The sequence below is a fragment of the Sprattus sprattus genome (assembly GCF_963457725.1).
Source record: "Sprattus sprattus genome assembly, chromosome: 2".
Classification (NCBI taxonomy): domain Eukaryota; kingdom Metazoa; phylum Chordata; class Actinopteri; order Clupeiformes; family Clupeidae; genus Sprattus; species Sprattus sprattus.
The window spans coordinates 45,398,012-45,419,319 of record NC_137921.1 but is presented as its reverse complement, the minus strand read 5'-3'; the positions used below and the strand labels follow the sequence as shown (position 1 = coordinate 45,419,319).

The window sequence follows — 21,308 nt, the reverse complement described above, 5'->3', positions numbered from 1 at the left end:
AGTGAGAAAATCGACTCGTCTGACATCGATGAACAGGCGACCTCCACCCTAAGAGATACTTAAGAACTCGTGCACGTGGCGCTCGTGCACCTGACTTTAAGATGATGTTCGGGAAACGCTAAAAAATAGAAAGTGTTACTGAGTCTCCTATGTCGCCAAAATCCACGTAGAACGTTAAGATACGTCGTTATCGGGAAACGAGGCCCAGGATGATTAGCCTATCGGCATGACATTCATCTAAATGATGAGATTTGAGCTGCTCTTAAAATTGTCCTATCGCTAAGCCCCGCCCCCCATTGTTACTGTTGCTGACTCGGACACGTTATCAGAGCTGACTACAGTTTACAACGGCAGCTATCAGTGTCAAAACTATATCCCAAGAGGCTCTAGACAACTTTTGGAGACCTCCAATGTTTATTTTAAAGTTCTAGCCTCTCAAGCGCAAGCCACCCCTAGTGCCATAGCAACCGAACGTCATCGTATCTGAAAAGCTCCGTGGACCCCGTCCCCACTACTACTCGAACGCGGCGTTTTCAGATGTCTCCGGCCAGGGGAGCGTATTCGAAAACCTCCGTTTTCAGTCTCAGAATTCGCCGTATTAGTGTGGACGGTCAATGCAAACGCAGACATATTTATGCGTTTCTATTCTATTTCTATTTACCCGGCCTAGTGTAGAAGTTAGAAGTTGTATAAAAAACGATGAACACAACCAGCACTAAGTAATTCGAGCGCTGATCTGCAACGAAACTCTTCTAGTTCTACTTTGGATATCCTTATGACGGTGATTTTGTGACAACTTATATTCTTGAGACAAAAGGACCTGATTTCGTCAAGAAAGCCTTCAAAAGGGACTTAATTATGCAATGGAGGGATATGTATACAATTTAAAACTCGATATGGTGTACAACAAGCTTAAATTTGAGGTGAGAATTTACAGAGCTCAATGCAAGAGGGAGAAGCCTCAACTCACGGTCATCGCGATTGCAGTTAAATATATCCAATACCAGCATTGTTCATGCACCGCATGGGAAAGATACAATGAATTCACATTCAGTCAATTAATAGAATGGCCGATTTTTAACAAGCTGTCCCATAACTGACAAAGCTACGCTAGCGCAGCTAGTGAATCGTTAACGTTAGCTAGTTTTAACCAGAGATAACTTGCCTAAGCCTAGCATAACATCAGTGGTGAAAGTAAGCAGGTACTGTGAATAATGAGTATGCCTTTTATCATGTAGGATTAGTTGATTGCTTTAGCAAAGAAAAAAATTCCAACCTAACAACAGTATGGCAGAAAGCTAATGAACGTAGCGTTCACTGTATGGTCTGCCACACAGCTTAATTCACCGGAGATATTTGGACCGGTCTTGTTTTCGTTTAGGAAATGAGATACAATATACCCCATTGCCTAGCCTCTCATGATACCTCGTATCAGTGTTGTATCTAACCCATGCACATTGTTTGGCCATTTCTGTTGAACCTACATTACCACAAACCTCATAAAACAAACGAAAAATCACGGTCTCTAATGCTATCCTATGGAGCTATAAACTCACAATGTCCGAGTGCAGCTGTTACTAAACTGCCATTGGCCCGTCTGCGTTCGAAAGGCGGGGCTTAGCGATAGGTCAAATTGTGCAGGAGGATGAAAATATTAGAATTTCTTGTTTGAATAACAACTGCCTCAACTGTCAGCTTTATTAAATAGTACTTGAAGATACTCTGGATTGTGGGCCTTTTAAGCAGAGCTTAAAAAAAAGCGTCTATTCATGAAATTAGCATTTTAAGCACACAATTATTTTAAGCAGAAATCATTATTACTAACCTTGTCATTTTAGGTTTGGTCTGTGTTTGTGTACAAATATCAACAATTTACAGTTACTACTACTTTGTGGAGCAAACCGTGTATTTCGTTTGGTGATTTTCCGGTCGTCTTCGTGATTACCTGCTTGGCTTGCTCCCATCGCAGAGTAAGCTAGCAGGTTTTCTGTTTGCTGCTCGTGCTAAACTTGCTTTCTCTCGTTTGGCAGTGCGTTCCTCCTGGCTTACAAGAAATCTGAGGCAGTCATTGTTGTTATTGTTGCTTTGAAGGTGAGAGCCAGGGCCTGCTCTTCTGAGTGGCTAAGAGTAATTCATAATTATACAACAGCTTCGGGGAGCCATAGTGCAGCGCTAGCGTTGGTATCCTAGACCACATACAGGGCTAGTGCTAATTCTCGTCATTTCCCAAGCCAAGTCCCCATCTCTCCCCCCCACTTACTCGGAGTGTACACCACATGTTCATGTACACCTGCATTACTCAGAAAATGTGTCTGTGTGCGTTTTTGCTAACAGAAGTGATGCCTCATCAAAATGACATAATACAGTAGCTTACTCTACATTGACATTGGGGGGAAGAAATGTTAGGTCTGCCTGCAGCTGCAGAGCTTTTGACCAGCAAATGCCGCAGGTAGCTCTAGCACTGACATACCAGCCACCAAGAAGAAATACTCCTTTTCAATTCTGGAATATGACCTGTTGACTAACATGTTTCTTCCCTGCCCATTGTGGAAAATTAAATCTTTATTATGTGGCCCTATATGGAGGGCGGTCTGCCTTTACCATGGTTGTCCAAAATCTCACCAATGCAGTTCCAGCAACCTTTCCACGTGCTAGTAGGCTATAAAGACTATTGAGCTATAAAGACAGGGCTGGGCCCTGTTCTTTGTTTTACTACGAATTTCAGTGAAAACAAAGAACGGAAGACTTAAATGGCTAGAATATTTACACTTGCATTGTGTGGTGGTCTAACCTAAGAGTAAGGCCAGACTAAGCCGATTTTCATACTTTCCGGAACGTATTCGGGTTTAGTCAATCGCTGCCAGACAAAGCTGTGCTGCGCTGTTCTACGGCCACACACACCCATTGAAACTGGTGAATATGCTGTAGTACATATGCAAGGCCTGTTGGTGGCGCTGTGAAGGGTGCTACCGGAAATGGAGAAGAAGACTCGTAGAAGAAGACGACAAGTTACAAAGTTAAGTTGGTGACAGTTCAGTTTGTCGTCAAGTAGTTGACCATACTGTGCCTTATACATTTCCTATGCTTAAATCATCATTGTTCGACCTGTATGTGATGCATTATGTGCATACCTAATGAAAGTAAGGGTTTTCATGAAGTTGCTACTGTGATAGATCGTGTGTATTAAATACCACATTTTGGGCTACCTTCTAGTGCTATTAGTAGTGATTAGCACGCTAAGCGGAGATTTAGCTATGTTCTGTTCTTATGTTGATACGCTGTAATAAAGATGTGTTCAATCCTGCTAAGATTTCGACTGGATGAGATATGAATGAGATCCATGTTGCCTAGTGTAATGTCCACTATTATATGTATCTGGTAATATTAGTTGTGTAATTCAGTGCAGTGTAAATTAGTCCCCATAAAGAAGACTGCTTTGGTAACTCAGTGAATAAAACGTGCCCTTCTTAGATCGTTGTTTGCCAGCCATAAACAGAACAGAAGACTTACATTTTTTTGTTTTTATTGCGATTGGGAAGATGTACGTGACTACTTGACAGCTTCCAGCGTTCACGTGGGATAATTACGTCATCAGATTCGCGGATTCAAACCCGATTTGCGGCCAGACAGGCCCTGATAGCAGGGTAGATTGCAACCTTCCCACTCTGGAGAGGGGATTCTAACCTTGACGGAAAGTAACGCTCCAAATGGCAGATTTATCTGGCCGGGAGGCCAGTTTGTCAAGTTATTTTCCGCAAAAGTATGAAAATCGGCTTAGTCTGGCCTGCCCTTAAGACTGCCTTTAGTTCTGCTGTAGGCTAAAGTAGGCTGTGACGGACCGTAGTGGCCACTCACTTTTGTGTCTCCCCCCAAAACAAATTCTGCCATTGCACAAAGATTAATTTAATTTGCTATGGCCCATGTCAATTAAGTTACTTGAATACCACAATTGCCACTGAATATACCATCTACAGATACAATGTAGGATACTAAGTGAAACAGTGGAGAGGTGAATCAAATCAATTTTGTTCAGTGTATTCTGTGTATATTATATCCATTGACAGTGTTTCTGACCTCTACAGAAAGTCTGTAATCTCGTCCTCACCTCTTAATTAATTATCCTTATATCTTACTACATTCTGTGTTTGTCAGGTCCAATGCATATACAAAGGACTTACCTACAAAAATGCACATTCCAAACTTATACTTGTCCAATATTTGCTTCATAGCTATCGCATGATGAGCAGGAACAGTGAGCGGAGCTGTGTGGTCAGTGGTTGGGACAATGATATTCCTGTCTGTGAAGGTGTGGTACAGTAATTCTGAACAATAAATGTTCCCTAATCTATTCCCTAAGCAGTCAGAAGGTAGGGTCTGCTCTCTTACATTTGACTACAGATTCGATCTCCTTTATTTGGTATCTCTTCTCAGAAATACTTAATGTATCATAGCAGATTGCAAATCATAAAAGCAGAATGCTCAGCTCATAGGCGGGAAATAATCCACATACATAAATTACTTTTGGTCCCTCAAAAAGAGGGGGCTTCATATAAAATCTGTTATAATTCCTACACCGTTCACCTGATTTGGATGTAAATACCCTCAACTCAAAGCTGATAGTCTGCACATATTAAAGCACATATTGATTGTTTCATTTCAAATCCATTGTGGTGGTGTACAGAGCCAAAATGATGAAAATTGTGTCAATGTCCAAATATTTATGGACCTAACTGTTTATACCAAAGAAGCAGATTAAAGACTGACTTGGACACCAGAAAAGAGAGTGAGAAACTGAATGAGTAACACATATTGATAAAGAGCTGGTCTAAAGCATGCACATATCGTACAAATTACTATGTTTAATCTTGTTTGCCATTTCAGTGGTAAAATGTCCAGTGATACAAGTGGCTACTAATGTCAGGGCATCAGGCAATGTTGAAGACGGGAGCTATGGAGATGTCATCCATTTTGAGTGCCAGTCACAGGACATGCAGTTAGATGGAAAAGACGAAATATACTGTACTTCTGATGGAAAATGGAGTGATCTTATTCCAACATGTAAAGGTAAATGTTCTTTGGACATTGTCATTGAAACTACAATAAACCGTGACGGCATACAAAATTCGTTTTTTGAACCCAATATGGATCCTACTAGGTTGACCTTAGTTTGTCATAGAAAAATGTCAATCATATCAAGGTGCAAATTGCACTAGATAGATGTATTTCTTTAAATTGTTAGAGCGTATATGTTAATGCAAACATGTGTCAATCATGCTTTAAGTTATATGTATAGTTTTTATGGTATTATGATCTTTGAATTATCATTTCAGACAGGGACTAGAACAGGGACGTGCAGTGAGGTTCGGAGCTGGTGAGGCACAGAAACCGGAAGTGATTACGTCATTTTGAGCTCTAGTTTAAACTATATATATAATGTATATATACATGTATATATGTCTATGGTTTTAAAAATGTCATCTGATCAGAACTGAAAAAACGTTGTTTTATTGTCTAATACCATTATTTTCAAACGATTGTTTTTTTATTGTATTATGATGAGTTATTAATAAGATATTAATAGTTGCAAGCTAGTGTATGTAGCCCTCCCACCAATGATATGGCTCATTTCATTTTGTCTGGAGAAAATATAACTACGGTGGTGGGATGCTAATTTAAATGACCATTTAACCAACTCGGACAGCTTCGAAAAAACAATTCCATATTTATTTACACAACATATTAACATGTAAACAGTTAAACACCGCATACATAGCACACAATACCAAAATGTTCTACTGGCCAGCATAATTTAAAGTTGGTGCACTTTCGTTGGAGCTCATAACCGTCAGTTTGAGGTGAAACAAAATTAATCTTCTTGAGTGAATGCAGTCAGTGGCTAGTTTAGCTCAGGATTAGAACCTACCTAGTCTGCTCACAACTTCAAGGCAACTTTCCTGCATCAACAGCCTTTAGCTTCTTTAGGTTCGTGTTGCGCATGAATATGTAGTCCCGTTGGGAAACGTGAAATACTCCAATGCAAATGTGTAATACTACTGTGTTAACTTAAAATACTTAAACGTTCTTAGTTAATTCAACATGCCTCAGGTTAGCAATGCAATCTTCCATTTTCGCTGTCAAACTCAAGTAGAGAAGTGAAGAAGAAAATCCAACGTCAGATTATATACCCAACAAGTGCCCTCTCGCTCGCCACCCTTCTTGAATCCGTGGTAGTGCGTGCCTCCCTTGCAATATTTTTCAATGCGTTTTCAGCTCAACTCAAAAGGTTCTACGCTTGCGCACGCATGCGTAACACCCAGTTTGGAGTGATTTCGCAATCCTAGGGGAGGCACTGCCTACCCTGCCCATAGACTGCAATGCATCTGCCTCCCTTGACCGCACGTCCAATGTTCATTGGCTGATCACTGGGAACCGGAAATGCTCAAATTCAGCGATTTTGATAATAAAAATGCTCGAAATGATCGGAATCATGCAGAAATGACACTCGTAACACAGATAACTAGAGAAATATTAATATTTATAATACATAAATATATATGATTATTATACAAAAAAAAAATATATTTTTTTAATATATATTTTTTTTACTTTTCAAAATGACAGGTGAGGCTCTGCCTCCCCTGCCTCCTATGACTGCACGTCCCTGGACTAGAACAGATGAAGCTTAGCTGTTTGTATTCGAATGATGGCATTCTGTCTACACACTGTTTTACAAAATATTTCATGTATTCTCAGAGATACTATGTCCTACACCTGACATACCCCATGGACAAGTTTCAAACCCCCAATCAGTGTTCAGGAGGGACGATGTCCTAAAATACACCTGTGATGTAGGATACAAAGCCCGTGAAGGACGAACCAAATGCTCCAAATTAGGTTGGAATCCAAAACCAGAATGTGAAGGTGAAGAGGTCTTTGAAAGTCACACACGGACAGACGTGTTTGCAACAGAGTACTGTTTTTCTGTCTGCCAGTAGCATCTACTCACTATTCTGTTGTTACTTGTATGCTTGGTCTGCAGAGAACACATGTATGCTATCATTCCAACCTTCCCCTGGAACAACAAGATTACCTGCAGGCAAAAATATTTTCAAACCTAAAGAAATGGTTGAGATCCATTGTGAGGAAGGATATCGGACCTCTACATTGAAAGAGAGAGATTCCTTCCACTGTGGAGTAGATGGAGAGTGGTCCAATAGGCCTGATTGTGAAGGTATCAAATGTGTAAAGGCCATGGCCCTTACATGTTCAAACTTCACTGACATTCATATTTCATGTTTTAGCATAAAAATCTGCAAGTGACAACTAACTCAAATGTTCCATTTTGCTACAGAAATCTCTTGCTCTAGGCCTCACAACAGTTATGTGAATATTCTGCATTTGGCCAAGAAAGTCTCATATAAAAACAAGGACATTTTACAGTATAGTTGTAATTATTTGGGCTACAAGAGACCTGCAGAAGATGTTACGTGTCAACTTGAAGGCTGGAAGCCCAAAACTCTTTGCAGTAAGTAAATTCTGCTGTCTTTCTTTATTTGTGTTTTGTCCATAGAAAGTCAAATGGCATATTTATCTTTAATAATTACAGTGATGGCAGTGAAGGCTTGTAGAACCTGATAATGTAATAATTTACCGATAATGTAATAACTCCCGATAATGTAATACAAATTCCTTCATAAGTCCCTAAAACATGTAATAAAACCTGATAATGTAATAATACCCCGATAATGTAATAAATTGCAGGTTAGCCTCAATTTTGCAGAACCTGATAATGTAATAATTACCTGATATTGTAATAACTTTGGTTGGTGCTGTAGCATCAGGTCTCCAGTTTCAGAGGTCCAAACAGTCACATTGTTTGGGCACTGTAAATCATGCAATAATGGCAAGCAATCATGAGGGGGCCTATTAGCCTAGAAATCTAGACGCCCCTAGCGGTAGCAAATTTAATTTGCAGCCAGGGACCATCTGGTCAACTGTCGTCGTTTTGCGCGGCTGAATAAAATCCAAACTGTACCAGGCCAATCAAATCGTCTTTTGTCATTCGTCAGTCGCTCGGATTGGTTGTAGCGCCATTCCTATTGCGTGGCATTGCGTGCAGAGGCAACTTAACAGACAACCGTTAATCCCGCCCACACTGAAAATCGTGTTGTGCCAGACCCTTGTACAGCTTCTTGCTGTACAGGTTTGGCTTGCGAGGCTAAAGGCCTATACCATTGGGATCAAAATATGAGCAAAACAATAGTGGGTGGTTGTCTACACAGCATCACTACTTGGTCTGAATAACTGGTGTCCCAACATTTCAGCACTGACCAAAGTTTTTACAATATCAGGAATGTATTACATTATCAGGTTCTGCAAAATTGAGGCTAACCTGATAATGTAATAACTTCCAATTAATGTAACATTTTATTACATTATTGGTATGGCGATTGTTACATTATTGGGAAATGCACTTTATTACATTATTGGGATATTATTACATTATCAGGTTTTATTACATCTTTTAGGGACTTATGAGGGATTTTTTATTACATTATCAGGGTTATTACGTTATCAGGAAATTATTACATTATCAGGTTCTACAAGGCTTTCAATGGTAGTTTTTATGTGGAAGGTCAGATGTAACCATAAGACACATGGCCCAATGGAAACTTGTTTATACAACAAATACATAATTTGAACCTGATCCATTGGCCCAGGCTTACAGATACTGCACCTGTTATTTCAGAGATCACACGTGCTGCACCAGATATCCTCTGTGCTGAAATAATTTGTGACTCCCAGTCAGTGTACACAAATTGTGTCCTAATGTATTATTACTGTAAGATTCCTGATTATGAGCCTGATCACATGCCCTCTCAATATGGTGACTCTGAATGTGTGTGCATCCAGTTGATGCATCTACCTGTAATGTAATAGAAAAATTTGACTTTGCTTTCAGTCAGAAGAGAAGATTGTTACCTACCCGTCTTTAAAAATGGGTTTATAAAACCAAACAAGGAGTACGTGCCTAACAGTGATACCGTGGTGTTTTCATGCAAGAGAGGTTTCAAATTAAATACTGAGGGATGGTGGAAGAAAAGCACCTGTTCTGAAGGTTCATGGTCTTCCACACCTGAGTGTATTGGTGAGTGTATCTGTGTGTGTTTGTTTGGGTTGGGATAGGGTTTGTTGTCTTTTCTTCCGTCTCCAAAATAGTAAAAAAGTACAGAAGATAGATGAGGTAACTACCTGTGTTAAGTAGTACAAATTTCCGAATTATAGAAAACTTTTCTTTTTCTCAATTGTTTACCTAGCCTACCAGTCCATAAACAAACTGCCCCTTGCTAGTCTTCCACAGCTTACCAGACGCAAGGCAACTTTAAAACACTAATTTCGCAGACAGGGCCGTAACCAGGTTTTGAAGATCAGTGCGGTCCAGGGGGGCTTGGCAGGTTTGGGGAAAGGCTTAAGAATTTTCTTTAAACTACATATTAATCCACTGTTGCTGTTTGCATAGTAGGCTATTTTACTGTTTGCATAGTAGGCTATTTTACTTGAGTTAGTTAATTTGGGTGGGTGTTTGCGGCGTGTAAGATACAGTACATGCATCATGCAGTTTCTTCAGTCCTTGGCTTACCTTAGAAAAAGATCATCTCAGTTATGGATATAACCTCGGTTCCCTGAGTTAGGGACCAGATGTGATTGACGGGAAATGACCTGTTCATTGACCAATCGAAGTACTTTCTATTCACGCCGGAAGGCCGAATTGCGGCAAATCACCACCCTGAGCCCGCCCCCTCAGGAGTCTACATATTGTAGGTGAATATGCCGCGCTGCCTCTGAAGACTCTGAGCCTTCGAGCCTCCAGAACAACACACGCACTGTGCACGCAACCATATCACATCTGGTCCCTAACTCAGGGAACCGAGGTTATATCCATAACCGAGATGTTCCCTATCGCACTGGGACTGCGATGTGATTGACGGTGTCTAATCCCGCGTGCAACAGTGTCGGCCAAATATGTATACACACGCCAACTCAGTCGCCTCGCCCTCATAGAGGTTCATGTGGCTGCGGCAGTGTGCTTATAATGGGGAAGGATTCAATATAAGAGAAAATGGGACCACTGAACCCATGCTTATGAATACTTACACCCATCTGTGTCCTCCGCCTTCAATCCATATAGGGAGATGGCCACGCAGATAGTAACACCGCATGTTGCATATGATCACAGATCATTCGCCTGCAACACGCTCTGCAGGAAACCAGGCTCCGCAACATCCAACATGTAGTAATTAATAAAGGTGTGGCGAGAGCTCCAGCTCGCCGCTTTGCAAATGTCATCCACTGACATGCCCTTAAACAGGGCCCAGGATGACGAAACCCCACGAGTAGAATGTGCACGAAGCTTCTCCGGGGGTTCCAACGACAAACTTGTATATGACAAAATGATAGCCTCCACCAGCCACCGGGAGAGGCTCGACTTTGCCAGGGGTTTGCCTTTGGCGCTCGCACCAAAGCATACGAATAACTGATCCGATTGCCTGAATAAACCTGTGCACTCTACATAAATACGCAGAGCGCGCACCGGGCAGAGTTTGTGCAAGCGCTCCTCCTCCGCTGACGCGAAAGGAGGGGGCGAGAATACGGCCAACTCAATGACCTGGTTACGAAACGGTGTCGTCACTACCTTGGGTGTGTATGCTGCGTTAGGGCGCAATACTACCCTGTCCCCGGCAATCGAAAACTGAATGCACGACGGGCTGACCGACAGAGCTTGCATGTCACCAACGTGCTTCGCAGACAGCAGTGCCAGGAGCAGCGCAGTCTTCCAAGAAGCAAACTTCAAGTCCACCGTTTCTAGAGGCTCGAACGGAGGACCCGTGAGCGCTCGTAACACCACTAGCAAATCCCAAGAGGGCAATAGGTGCCTGACAGGCACTCTAAGTCGCCTTATACCAGCCATAAAGCGTGAAGCCAATGGATGACTACCCGGAGATTTGCCGTTAATGCCGATATGGCAGGCGGAAATGGCTGCTAAATACACTTTGATAGTAGAAGCAGCTTTCCCTTCATCAAACAATTGTTGCAAGAATTCTAAGATGATGCCCAAGGCGCAATCGATAGGGTCATGCTGACGCGCAGCGCACCATCGCTCGAACATGCGCCACTTGAGCGTGTACAGAGATCGGGTAGACGACGCCCGAGCGCTCTGTATAGTATTCACCACAGAATCTGACAGGCCTGACGCTAAGAGCCTGTTCCTCTCAGGAGCCAGGCCCTGAGCTGCCACAGCTCTGGCCTGGGGTGCCACACCGTCCCGTGGGCCTGTGAGAGGAGATCCCTGCGCAGAGTGAGCTCCCACGGAGGCTGCACTGACAGTCTGATTAGATCCGCCAACCATGACTGATTGAGCCAATGTGGCGCCACTAATATCAATTCCAAGCTCTCCTCCTCCACTCTGCGGATTACTTGACATAGCAGAGGAATCGGAGGGAATGCGTAAAGACGCATGTTGGGCCATTGCTGGCTCAGCGCGTCTACGCCTAACGGAGGGTTGTCGCCCCCCAGCGAAAACCACAGAGGGCAGCAGGTGTTCTCCCTGTTCGCAAACAGATCCACCTGTGCCCTGTAAAACCGAAGCCAAATCTGGTCGATCATCTGACGGTGAAGGCACCAGTCTGCTGCTTGAGGGTTGCCCCTCGACAGAAGGTCGGCTCCGTAATTGAGACGGCCTGGAATATGCACTGCCCTGAGAGAGCGAATGCGCTTCGCTGCCCACAGGAGCAGTCGGCTCGCCCAATGATAAAGCGCAGGGGAGCGTACCCCTCCTTGACGATTTATGTATGCCATGGTGGACACGTTGTCTGTTCTGATGAGAATGTGACGCCCGCCCACAATGTGAATGAAGTGACGAAGCGCTAGAAACACCGTTCGCAGTTCCAACACATTTATATGTGACGTGGCTTGCGTTGATGACCAGAGCCCGTTCACAGAATATCCTTCGCATATCGCACCCCAGCCTGTAGTAGAGGCGTCTGTGGTGACGATAACGCGGCTCACCACTGCACCGAGCGGAGCCGCTTCCGCATGGAAATGCGGGGATCGCCATACAGCCAAGGCCTGCCAGCATCTGCGATCCACCGTGATCAAGCGAAACTTGTCTCTGGCGGAGTCGAGTTTCAATGACAGATACCATGCCTGAAATGGACGCGCCTGAAGCATCCCGAGGGGGCGTGCCACTGCTGCGGCTGCCATCAAACCCAAGAGCTTCTGGCAGCGAAGGGAGGAGACCTTCCTCCCTAGTCTGAACATCTGCACGCAGTCTCTGATAGCCTCTATTCGTGCTGGCGACAGACACAATGTCATTGCCACAGAGTTTACTGTCATGCCCAGGAAAAGCACCGTCTGCTGAGGACGCAGTGAGCTTTTCTCTTTGTTTAGAACAAATCCGAGGCGGTACAGGTGAGCCACCACGAGATGGCACTCTCGCATCGCCTCCGCTTCTGAGCGAGAAGCGAGAAGCCAATCGTCCAGGTAGTTGAATAAGCGAATGCCTATTTTTCTCAATGGAGCGATGGCAGCCTCTACGCACTTCGTGAAAACTCTCGGAGCTAGGGAGAGACCGAATGGAAGTGCGTGGAACTGGTATGCTACCCCGCCGAATGCGAATCTCAGATACCTGCGGTGTCTGGGATGGATCAGAACATGGAAGTAAGCATCTTTGAGATCTAACGTGATCAGCCAATCGTTCGGCTTTATGAACTGAATCAGCCGGCGTGGAGTTAACATTTTGAACTTCAGCGGCATGAGAGACTTGTTCAGTATACGTAGTATAGGCCGATAATTCCCGTCCTTTTTGGGGACGAGGAAATATTTGCTGTAATGCCCCGAGTTTGCATTCTCTGGTGGCACTACGCTTATAGCCCTTTTCACGAGTAGCGCATCTATCTCCTGTTGAAGGAAATGTGCGCGATCTCGTGGCACCTGTGATTGAATTACACTCGTGAACCTGGGCGGAGGCCTTGCGAACTGAAGCGTGTAACCCTTTGAAATCGTTTTCAATAGGGATGCACCGATACCGATACCAGTATCGTGTATCGGGTCGATACTTCGTTAAAATACTTGTACTCGTACTCGTACTCGTTTTAAATTACCGATACCAAAAACCGATACCCAGTGTTGCGTCTTAACGCGTGTGTTTTCTTCTCTTCTACTGTCTATGCCTGCCAGGTGTGAGAGCGCCGAGTTGCATAGAGGCCGAGAGCGGTATTGCAGACAGATAAGTTGAGGTTGAACTTGCAGCAAGAGACCAAAGCAACCAATCTTTACTGATGTCTTTCAAAAGAAAAAAACGCGCACGCACACAGACAGAGAGAGAGAGAGAGAAGGGGAGGAAGAGAGTTGTTGATCCTTTTGTAACTGAACTGTGCTCATGTTCTTATTCAGGATAGTTCTGTTCACTTTTTGTTAAGCAGACTGTGTTGTTAACTATGCAGCAAATTAAATTGCCATCTGTCTATATTTACATTTTGTCTAATGTGATGATATTGACTCTTTTTTTTTTGTTTAAACCAGAAAGCTCTGGTTTTTTTTGGCTTGGGATAGCCTTCTGTTAATGTAGTACTATAGGCTTGACATAACCTGCAGAGGATAAAATAAAATCTTTCATAGAAGCCAAATCTTGGAAGTATCGGTATCGGTACTCGGTATCGGCAAGTACACAAATAAAAATACTCGTACTCGTATCGGTTTGTAAAAAAAGTGGTATCGGTGCATCCCTAGTTTTCAACACCCAGGGCGAGACTGCGCATGCACGTCAGCTCCAAACGCAGTTTGCCAGCCTGGGGCTTATATTGAATTTGTCGGCTACTAAGCCGCTCATCACCAATCTGTCTAAACCTTGATCTGACCCCACTCCTAGAGAGGAGGGTGAGATCTGGGGTTTCCCCCTCTTGGTATGAATAAAAAATTGGTTTTGCGAATGCAACGGGTGCATCGCGGGAGGGGAAAAGCAAGCTTGTCTTGTGTCTGCGCCTAACGGTGTCGAGAACATGGGAATGTTGTGCTTGTGGGAACAATTTCGTTGTGCTGGACATGGGGTTTACATGAGCGCATCTGGCGATCTTCCCAGGTGGTGGCGGGCACACCACCTCCCCCCCCCTTTCGTTTCAGGGGGCGATGAACATCAGGGAACCTGCGGTCTCCCTCGCCCTCTCGTACCACGTCGTGTGGGTTTGTGCGTGGCCCCGGAGCTTGTCTGTGCCGCTGGCTGCTGCTGCTGTTGCTGCTGCGGCTTAGCAGGCTGAGCCTGTCACGGAACGGGTTCTTGTTCCAGCCGCGGCGTGCGGCCACTTTAGCTGGAGGAGCTGGGGATCGGAACCCACTCCGCTTCACGCCCTGTGCCGGTGTTGTCTGCCCTGAAGAGGGCATCGGCTCCGAGCTGCTGGACCGAGGCATCCAGGACTGAAAAGCCTCGCGGCTCTTCTGCTCAGCCTCGAATTTCTCATTCATGGCCCCCACCGCTTCACCGAACACACCCCTGACGCTGACTGGAGTGTCAAGGAGTGGTGCTTTCTCCCTGTCAAAAAGCTTAGCCAGGGAGAGCCACAGGTATCTCTGTGTCGCCACAGATGCCCCCATGACTCGCCCTAGCCCTTGCGACGAGCACCTGGTGAGGCGGAGAGACAAATCCGTTGCTCTCCGTAACTCCTCCACCGTCTCGTCGTCCCCCAGACGAGCCGCAAGCTCCGTGAGGAGCTTGGCTTGATAGCGTTGGAGCAGCGCCGCCGTGTTCGTAGAACAGGCGGACTGCCCCGCAGCCAAGTAAGCCTTCTCAGCCAGAACCGCCAGATGTCGAGCGCTCTTGGTGGGTAGCATGGGTTTCTGGCCGAGCCTCATCGTGGGGGATGCAGGAGAGGTAGCCCTTCTCTTTCGCTCGGTCAACGCGGAGGTACTCCGCGAACCCCGGGACCGGAGCGCAGAACAATGCAGAACGCACGTTAGACGGAGGGGGGAGGGGGAGACCAAGCCGGCTCGCCGCCCTCACCGCTACTTCGTGTAGCTGGTGACCCAGGTTCCGGGAGAGTGCCGCGGGCTTTGTAGCCCTCGGCGCGTCACCCATCACCATGTCTGTCTCCTCGTCCGAGTCGACCTCCAACGAATCATCGAGCAGACTCTCTCCACCGGCGTCGACGTCCAACTCGTCGAGCTGAACGTCGAGCTCAGATAGCGGCTCGGCAGCCTCCGCAGTCACCGCGACTGGGGCCACTGAGCACTCTGGCGAAGAGCAGGGGGACCCAGCGGCTACCCGAGGGAAACCACCAGGACCCCTGCTGCTTCCAGGGCGAGAGGAGCCTCGCCCGTCCAGGGACACCACCCCGGACAGCGCAGGCTTCACTCCCGGATGCATGCTCTCTCTCTCCCATAGAGAGAGGCGCTTTGTGACTCATGCCGTCGTCATGGCGGCACAGAGCGCACATGCCGGAGGGATTTCCCCGGACAACGCAGCCTCAGCGTGCGCTCTGCCTAGGCACAGCGTACAGCTGCGATGCCGGTCACCCTTGTCCTTGGGATGGCCACAGTCCAAATAGACTCGGGACATCTTGAATCTGTAAAAGAGACACAATTAGCAAGAGCTAATCAACGTAGCACGTTTCAAGCAACAGTGAACTAGCAAGTCCAGGACGAGCGAGGACACCAGCCGGACTGCAATCTTGCTTAAGCGTAAAATATCCTTGCAGCACTCAGAGCTAGTAAGGAATAATTCAACTCACCAACTCGAAAGAGTAAAATAAGCACACAAAGATATAAAGGATACGCAAGCGTGATAGTTGGTCTTTGTTGATAGATCCGTAACCTCGAAGGCGAAGGGTCGAAAAGAGGCAGCGCGGCATATTCACCTACAATATATAGACTCCTGAGGGGGCGGGCTCAGGGTGGTGATTTGCCGCAATTCGGCCTTCCGGCGTGAATAGACAGTACTTCGATTGGTCAATGAACAGATCCGTTGCACCACCGTCGGACTGGACCCCTTTTAAAGAGGGTGGGGCGATTCAGTTTTCTGTGAATAAGTCAAAAACCGTAGGGGTTAGGAGGACCACATTATTTTTGTATGTTGGTCTTAAGAGGCCACGTCAACAATTCCACTACCACTTATTTCATGTATAGCGCCACCTAGTTACAAATGAAAAAGCAAAAATGGAGTGTTGTAAAACATTTTAATTGTAAGTTGACAAGGTCAGAACTGCACAAAATCGGAGGTGTGGGATCATTATGATACCTTTTGACTGCATACCTTCTGACTGTCCATCTTCGGTAGAGTTTTTGTCCATGGATAGAGCAAAATGGCTCTGTAGCGCCCCCTAGAACATTGCAAAAAACCCTGCGCATTGGGGTTATTTTGGCGTAGCTTGACGGAATTCGGTACACGTCTTCATTATGCTTGGACACACCAAAAAGTCTCCGACGCCATGGTGGCAGGTCCACAGGAAGTCGGCCATTTTGAGTGGAAGATGCGTTTTGACAGAGTTTGCACACCTCGCATCTGATCGAACTCCTCCGACAGCTTTAATGGTAACGCCTTGAGATGTGGTCAGGCTACTCTTTAGCCATGGGCGACTAAAACTTATATTGGATTTTCTCATTAGTCGGAAGGTGTGGCCGTGGCAGACCCTCAAACTTTGCCAACTTGTTAGTGCTTGCCACAAAACACAAAGTCTCTTATAACTGTTGCGTACATTGTTTGATCCAGAGACAATGTCTTAGGGTGGACGCTGGATCCGGCCCGAATGCGTACATATGCCTGACTGATATCCTATAGTGCCACCTGTTGGTGGTTGGAAACTTCACTTTGTTTCCACACCTCGCATGTGATTGAACTCCTCCTACAGATTTAATGGTAATGCCTTCAAACGTAGTCAGGTTACTCTTCAGCAATGGGGAATTAAAAGTTATGAGAGTCTTTTACAAAGTTTGAAGGGTGTGGGTGTGGCAGACCCTCAAATTATGCACTCTTCACAACTCCAGTCACTTATAACTTATGCATATATTGTCGAAAGAGCACAAAATTGAAAGTGGTGGATCATTATGAGACCCTCTGAATGCATGCCAAGTTTCTTGCAATTTTGTCCATGGGGGGCCTGTGACGGACCGAGCCTCGGTTGCCGTGATACTTAACTTTCCTGGATAACTGCTAAGCCTCTGAATATGGCAGAGGACAAACAGCAACAGCTTCCAGATATACGGTGTGACATGCTAGGCCTCTATCTGCAGAGGACAATATTCAGCAGTCTAAAAACTTAACAGAACCTGCTAAGCCTCTATATTGGGTAGAGGACAACAATCAGCAGTTCAATTCGGTCGACATAGGAACACATACCTGACAAGACTAGACCAACTGAACTGGACAGAACACTGAACATACATGGCGGCCAGCACCATTTCCACACCCCGGGGTAAGACACAAAACCAAACAATACAACAATGACAAAACAGACCCTGAGACACAAACATAATATTTTCATGATCCTCAATCAAATAAATGACTATGACATAAATAAACTAGAAAATGCATTTCCTGAAGGAAATACCAGTGCATGAAATGCAAAAGTTCAGAAAGGAAGAAGAAAAGAAAGAAGAGTGAAAGAAGGAAATAAGAAAGGAAAAAAGAGTGGAAAAGGGAAAGAAGAGTGGAAGAAGGAAAGAAGAGTGGAAGAAGGAAAGAAAAGTGAAGAAAGGAGAGAAGAGTGGAAGAAGGAAAGAAAAATGGAAGAAGAAAGGAAAGAAGAATGGAAGAAGGAAAGAAGAGTGAAATAAGGAAAGAAGAGTGGAAGAAGGAAGGAAGAGTGGAAGAAAGAAAAAAGAAAAGAAAGAAGGGTGAAATAAGGAAAGAAGAAAGGAAAGAAGAGTGAAAGAAGAAAAGAAAGAACGGTAAAAGAAGGAAAGAAGAAAGGAAAGAAGGAAAGAAGAGTGAAAGAAGGAAAGAAGAGTGGAAGAAGGAAAGAAGAAAGGAAAAAAGAGTGGAAAAGGGAAAGAAGAGTGGAAGAAGGAAAGAAGAGTAGAAGAAAGAAAAAAGAAAAGAAAGAAGGGTGAAAGAAGGAAAGAAGAAAGGAAAGAAGAGTGAAAGAAGAAAAGAAAGAACGGTAAAAGAAGGAAAGAAGAAAGGAAAGAAGAGTGGAAGAAGGAAAGAAAAAAGGAAAAAAGAGTGGAAGAAGGAAGGAAGAGTGGAAGAAGGAAAAAAAGAAAAGAAAGAAGGGTGAAAGAGGAAAGTAGAAAGGAAAGAAGAATGAAGAAAGGAAAGAGGAGTGGAAGAAGGAAAGAAGAAATGAAAGAAGAGTGGAAGAATGAAAGAAGAGTGAAAGAAGGAAAGAAGAGTGGAAGAAGGAAAGAAGAGTGAAAGAAGGAAAGAAGAGTAGAAGAAGGAAAGAAGAAAGGAAAAAAGAGTGGAAAAAGGAAAGAACAGTGGAAGAAGGAAAGAAGAGTAGAAGAAGGAAAAAAGAAAAGAAAGAAGGGTGAAATAAGGAAAGAAGAAAAGAAAGAACGGTGAAAGAAGGAAAGAAGAAAGGAAAGAAGAGTGGAAGAAGGAAAGAAAAAAGGAAAAAAGAGTGGAAGAAGGAAGGAAGAGTGGAAGAAGGAAAAAAGAAAAGAAAGAAGGGTGAAAGAGGAAAGTAGAAAGGAAAGAAGAATGAAGAAAGGAAAGAGGAGTGGAAGAAGGAAAGAAGAAATGAAAGAAGAGTGGAAGAAGGAAAAACAAGTGGAAGAAGGAAAGAAGAGTGGAAGAAAAAAGAAGAAAGGAAAGAAGAGTGAACAAGTGTGGCTCTGGATAAAGACAGTAAAGAGAGAGTGAAGAGGGAAAATACTAAAAGAAGGAGAGAAGATGGAGTGAAGCAGAGAGATGGAGTGTGTGAGAGAAAGTAGAGTGAGAGGAATAGAGAGAAAGATGTAGAGAAAAAAAGTAAAGTATGGAAGTTGTCCCTTACAGTAATATTCCTAGTTATACAGTTGAATGGAGAGGGACAGAGAGAAGAGGAGCCTTGGAACCTTGGTGCAGGTGTCAGTGAAGCACAGGTGCAAGCCAGTTTAATGACCCTATTAGGGCAACCGTGGCCTATGGTTAGGTTAAACCGTAGGGTCGCCGGTTCAATCCCCGACCAGTAGGAAAAATGTGGGCGGGGGAAGTGGTAGACCACTGCTCTCCCATGCCCACATCCATGGCTGAAGTGCCCTTGAGCAAGGCACCTAACCCCGTTCACTGCTCCCTGGGCGCCGCCAATGACAGCTCACTGCTCCGGGTTAGTGTGTAACCTCACTTCACTGTGTGTGTGTGTGTCACTTCCCTGGATGGGTTAAATGCAGAGGTGAATTTCAGAGTGTGTCTGTCTACACCACCTCTGTAGTCAGGTAGAACTTTGTGGAATGTGGGCATAAGTGTCACATAAGGTACTAATGCAATTTTTTTGCATAAATTGATAGTTTAGGGGTTGTAGACTCAGAATTTAACGGGTGCCGCTCTGGCACCCTTGAGCATTTTTTTTTTTGACATAATAGACCACGCCCCCTTTTTGACCATACAAAAAAATTACCAGATGTTTGTATACATTATTGTATAAACCCATCATGTGTGGTATCAAATGAAAGCCCTTCTCATACAGAAATCAGATTGATTTGACAAAAAGAATGGTAAAAAAAAAATAGTTTTGGTCCCTCCAGAGAACAAATGACCTTTTACAAAGTGGCCTTTAAGGTAAATAAAGTCAGGGCTTTCTACTGTCTACCGAACTAGTAAGTAGCTTATTCGCCGTCTTGCTTTGTCTTGTGTTGCACTTGCTTGATGTTTGACTGTGTTAGGACAGTTGTTGAGTAAGGACAGTTGTTGAGTAACTAGTTTGTCATAATGTCAAAGTCAGCACATTTCAAGAGATTTTGTTAGTTTTATGACTTAGTTGACTTCAAGTTTGACAATGTTAAGGAAGCCTGTGATACAAACTTGTTGCTCCTAGTCAAAAATCTAGTTTCAAAAGGTGCACTCACAAAGAAATCTCTTTGCTTGACACAGTCTATCCAAGCACTGATCACTGGTACTTTTAATCAAACAACACTTGGTCTTGCTGTTAAAATTCACCATCGCTTTGGCTCAAGAGAAATGATCGACATACTCCATTCACATGGGTATGTTGCCAGGTCTGATGAAGTGCAAAGATACAGGAAATCAGTGGCAAAGATGACCGCAGAACAAGATTTCACTTTCAGAGGTCTGCTGAATGATGGAGGATTGATCAGTGCATGGTGTGATAATTTTGATCTTCAGGTGTACACACCAAATGGCTGCAAAGAAACTCACTCAATGGCAGTTGAATTTACCCAACACATGAATATTTCAGGAAACCAAGGTCAACCATCTACTGGAATTGTCATTCCTCGTTTATCCAAACAAGAGATGAATAATCAAATTCGGTGAAATGACCTCAGTGATGAAAGTTCACTTTGACGGGCCTAACAAGCCCATACCTCCTAAATTGACTTGCAATGTTGGGCAACCTTTTCAATTAGTGTCCAAATTAGCAGCTGCAGTGAGCGCTGCCTTAGAGCAGGACATTGAGTGGATGGTAGCAGTTGTGGAAAGTACCGATGGTGTCAACCCTGAACCTGAATGGTCTGGTGCAATGGCTAGTGCTGCCAGACAAAAGGATGATGAACCAGGTGCTGCTACACGTTTCGTTTTCGGACCACTTATTGATTCACCTCCAGCTCACCCTGACACAGTTCAAACAACACTCCTCTACATTGAAGAGTTCATGAAACAACACAACATGCCATTCATCCATCTGTCTTCTGATCTTCAGTTGTACAAAATTATTATGCAGATAAAGTGGTCATATCCACATCGCTGGAACCATTTAGTAGTTAGACCAGGGGGGATGCACACACTGATGTCTTTTATTGGCTGCATTGGTACTTTAATCAATGGCAGTGGATTGGATGAACTACTTAGTGTGGCGTTCAAAGGCGTGAAGCATATGCTTAAAGGAAATGCTTGGCCGAAAGCCATCAGGGGATTACGTATGGTGGTCTCTGCATTGCTAGAACCCCTCATCTTGTCAGGCAAGTCAACAGTAGCTGCTATAGTTGAGGAACTAGAGATGGCTCGAGAGTCTCAGACAGGTAGTCTCTGGGTCGACTGCCTCATCACACCGGTGATCAGTGTTGTGCATGAACGCGTTCAAAAGAACACATCAGGCGTGCACGGCTGCAAGTCCTTCTGTGGAGAGCTGCTGACAAAAAAACACCTCCCGTGTGTACTGATG

General features: G+C 44.5%; 1 protein-coding gene across 1 annotated transcript in view; it reads left to right on the top strand.

Moving 5' to 3' along the window:
* LOC308382713 (complement factor H-like) overlaps nt 1-21,308 on the top strand; it is a gene marked incomplete at both ends in the record, with an annotated part of 58,657 nt that overhangs the window by 3,124 nt on the left and 34,225 nt on the right. The window contains 6 exons of the mRNA XM_080860242.1: nt 4,230-4,306; nt 4,882-5,064; nt 6,754-6,921; nt 7,040-7,231; nt 7,352-7,525; nt 8,963-9,148. Coding sequence (XP_080716368.1) covers nt 4,230-4,306; nt 4,882-5,064; nt 6,754-6,921; nt 7,040-7,231; nt 7,352-7,525; nt 8,963-9,148 — 980 coding nt within the window. The remainder of the gene's footprint in view (nt 1-4,229; nt 4,307-4,881; nt 5,065-6,753; nt 6,922-7,039; nt 7,232-7,351; nt 7,526-8,962; nt 9,149-21,308) is intronic.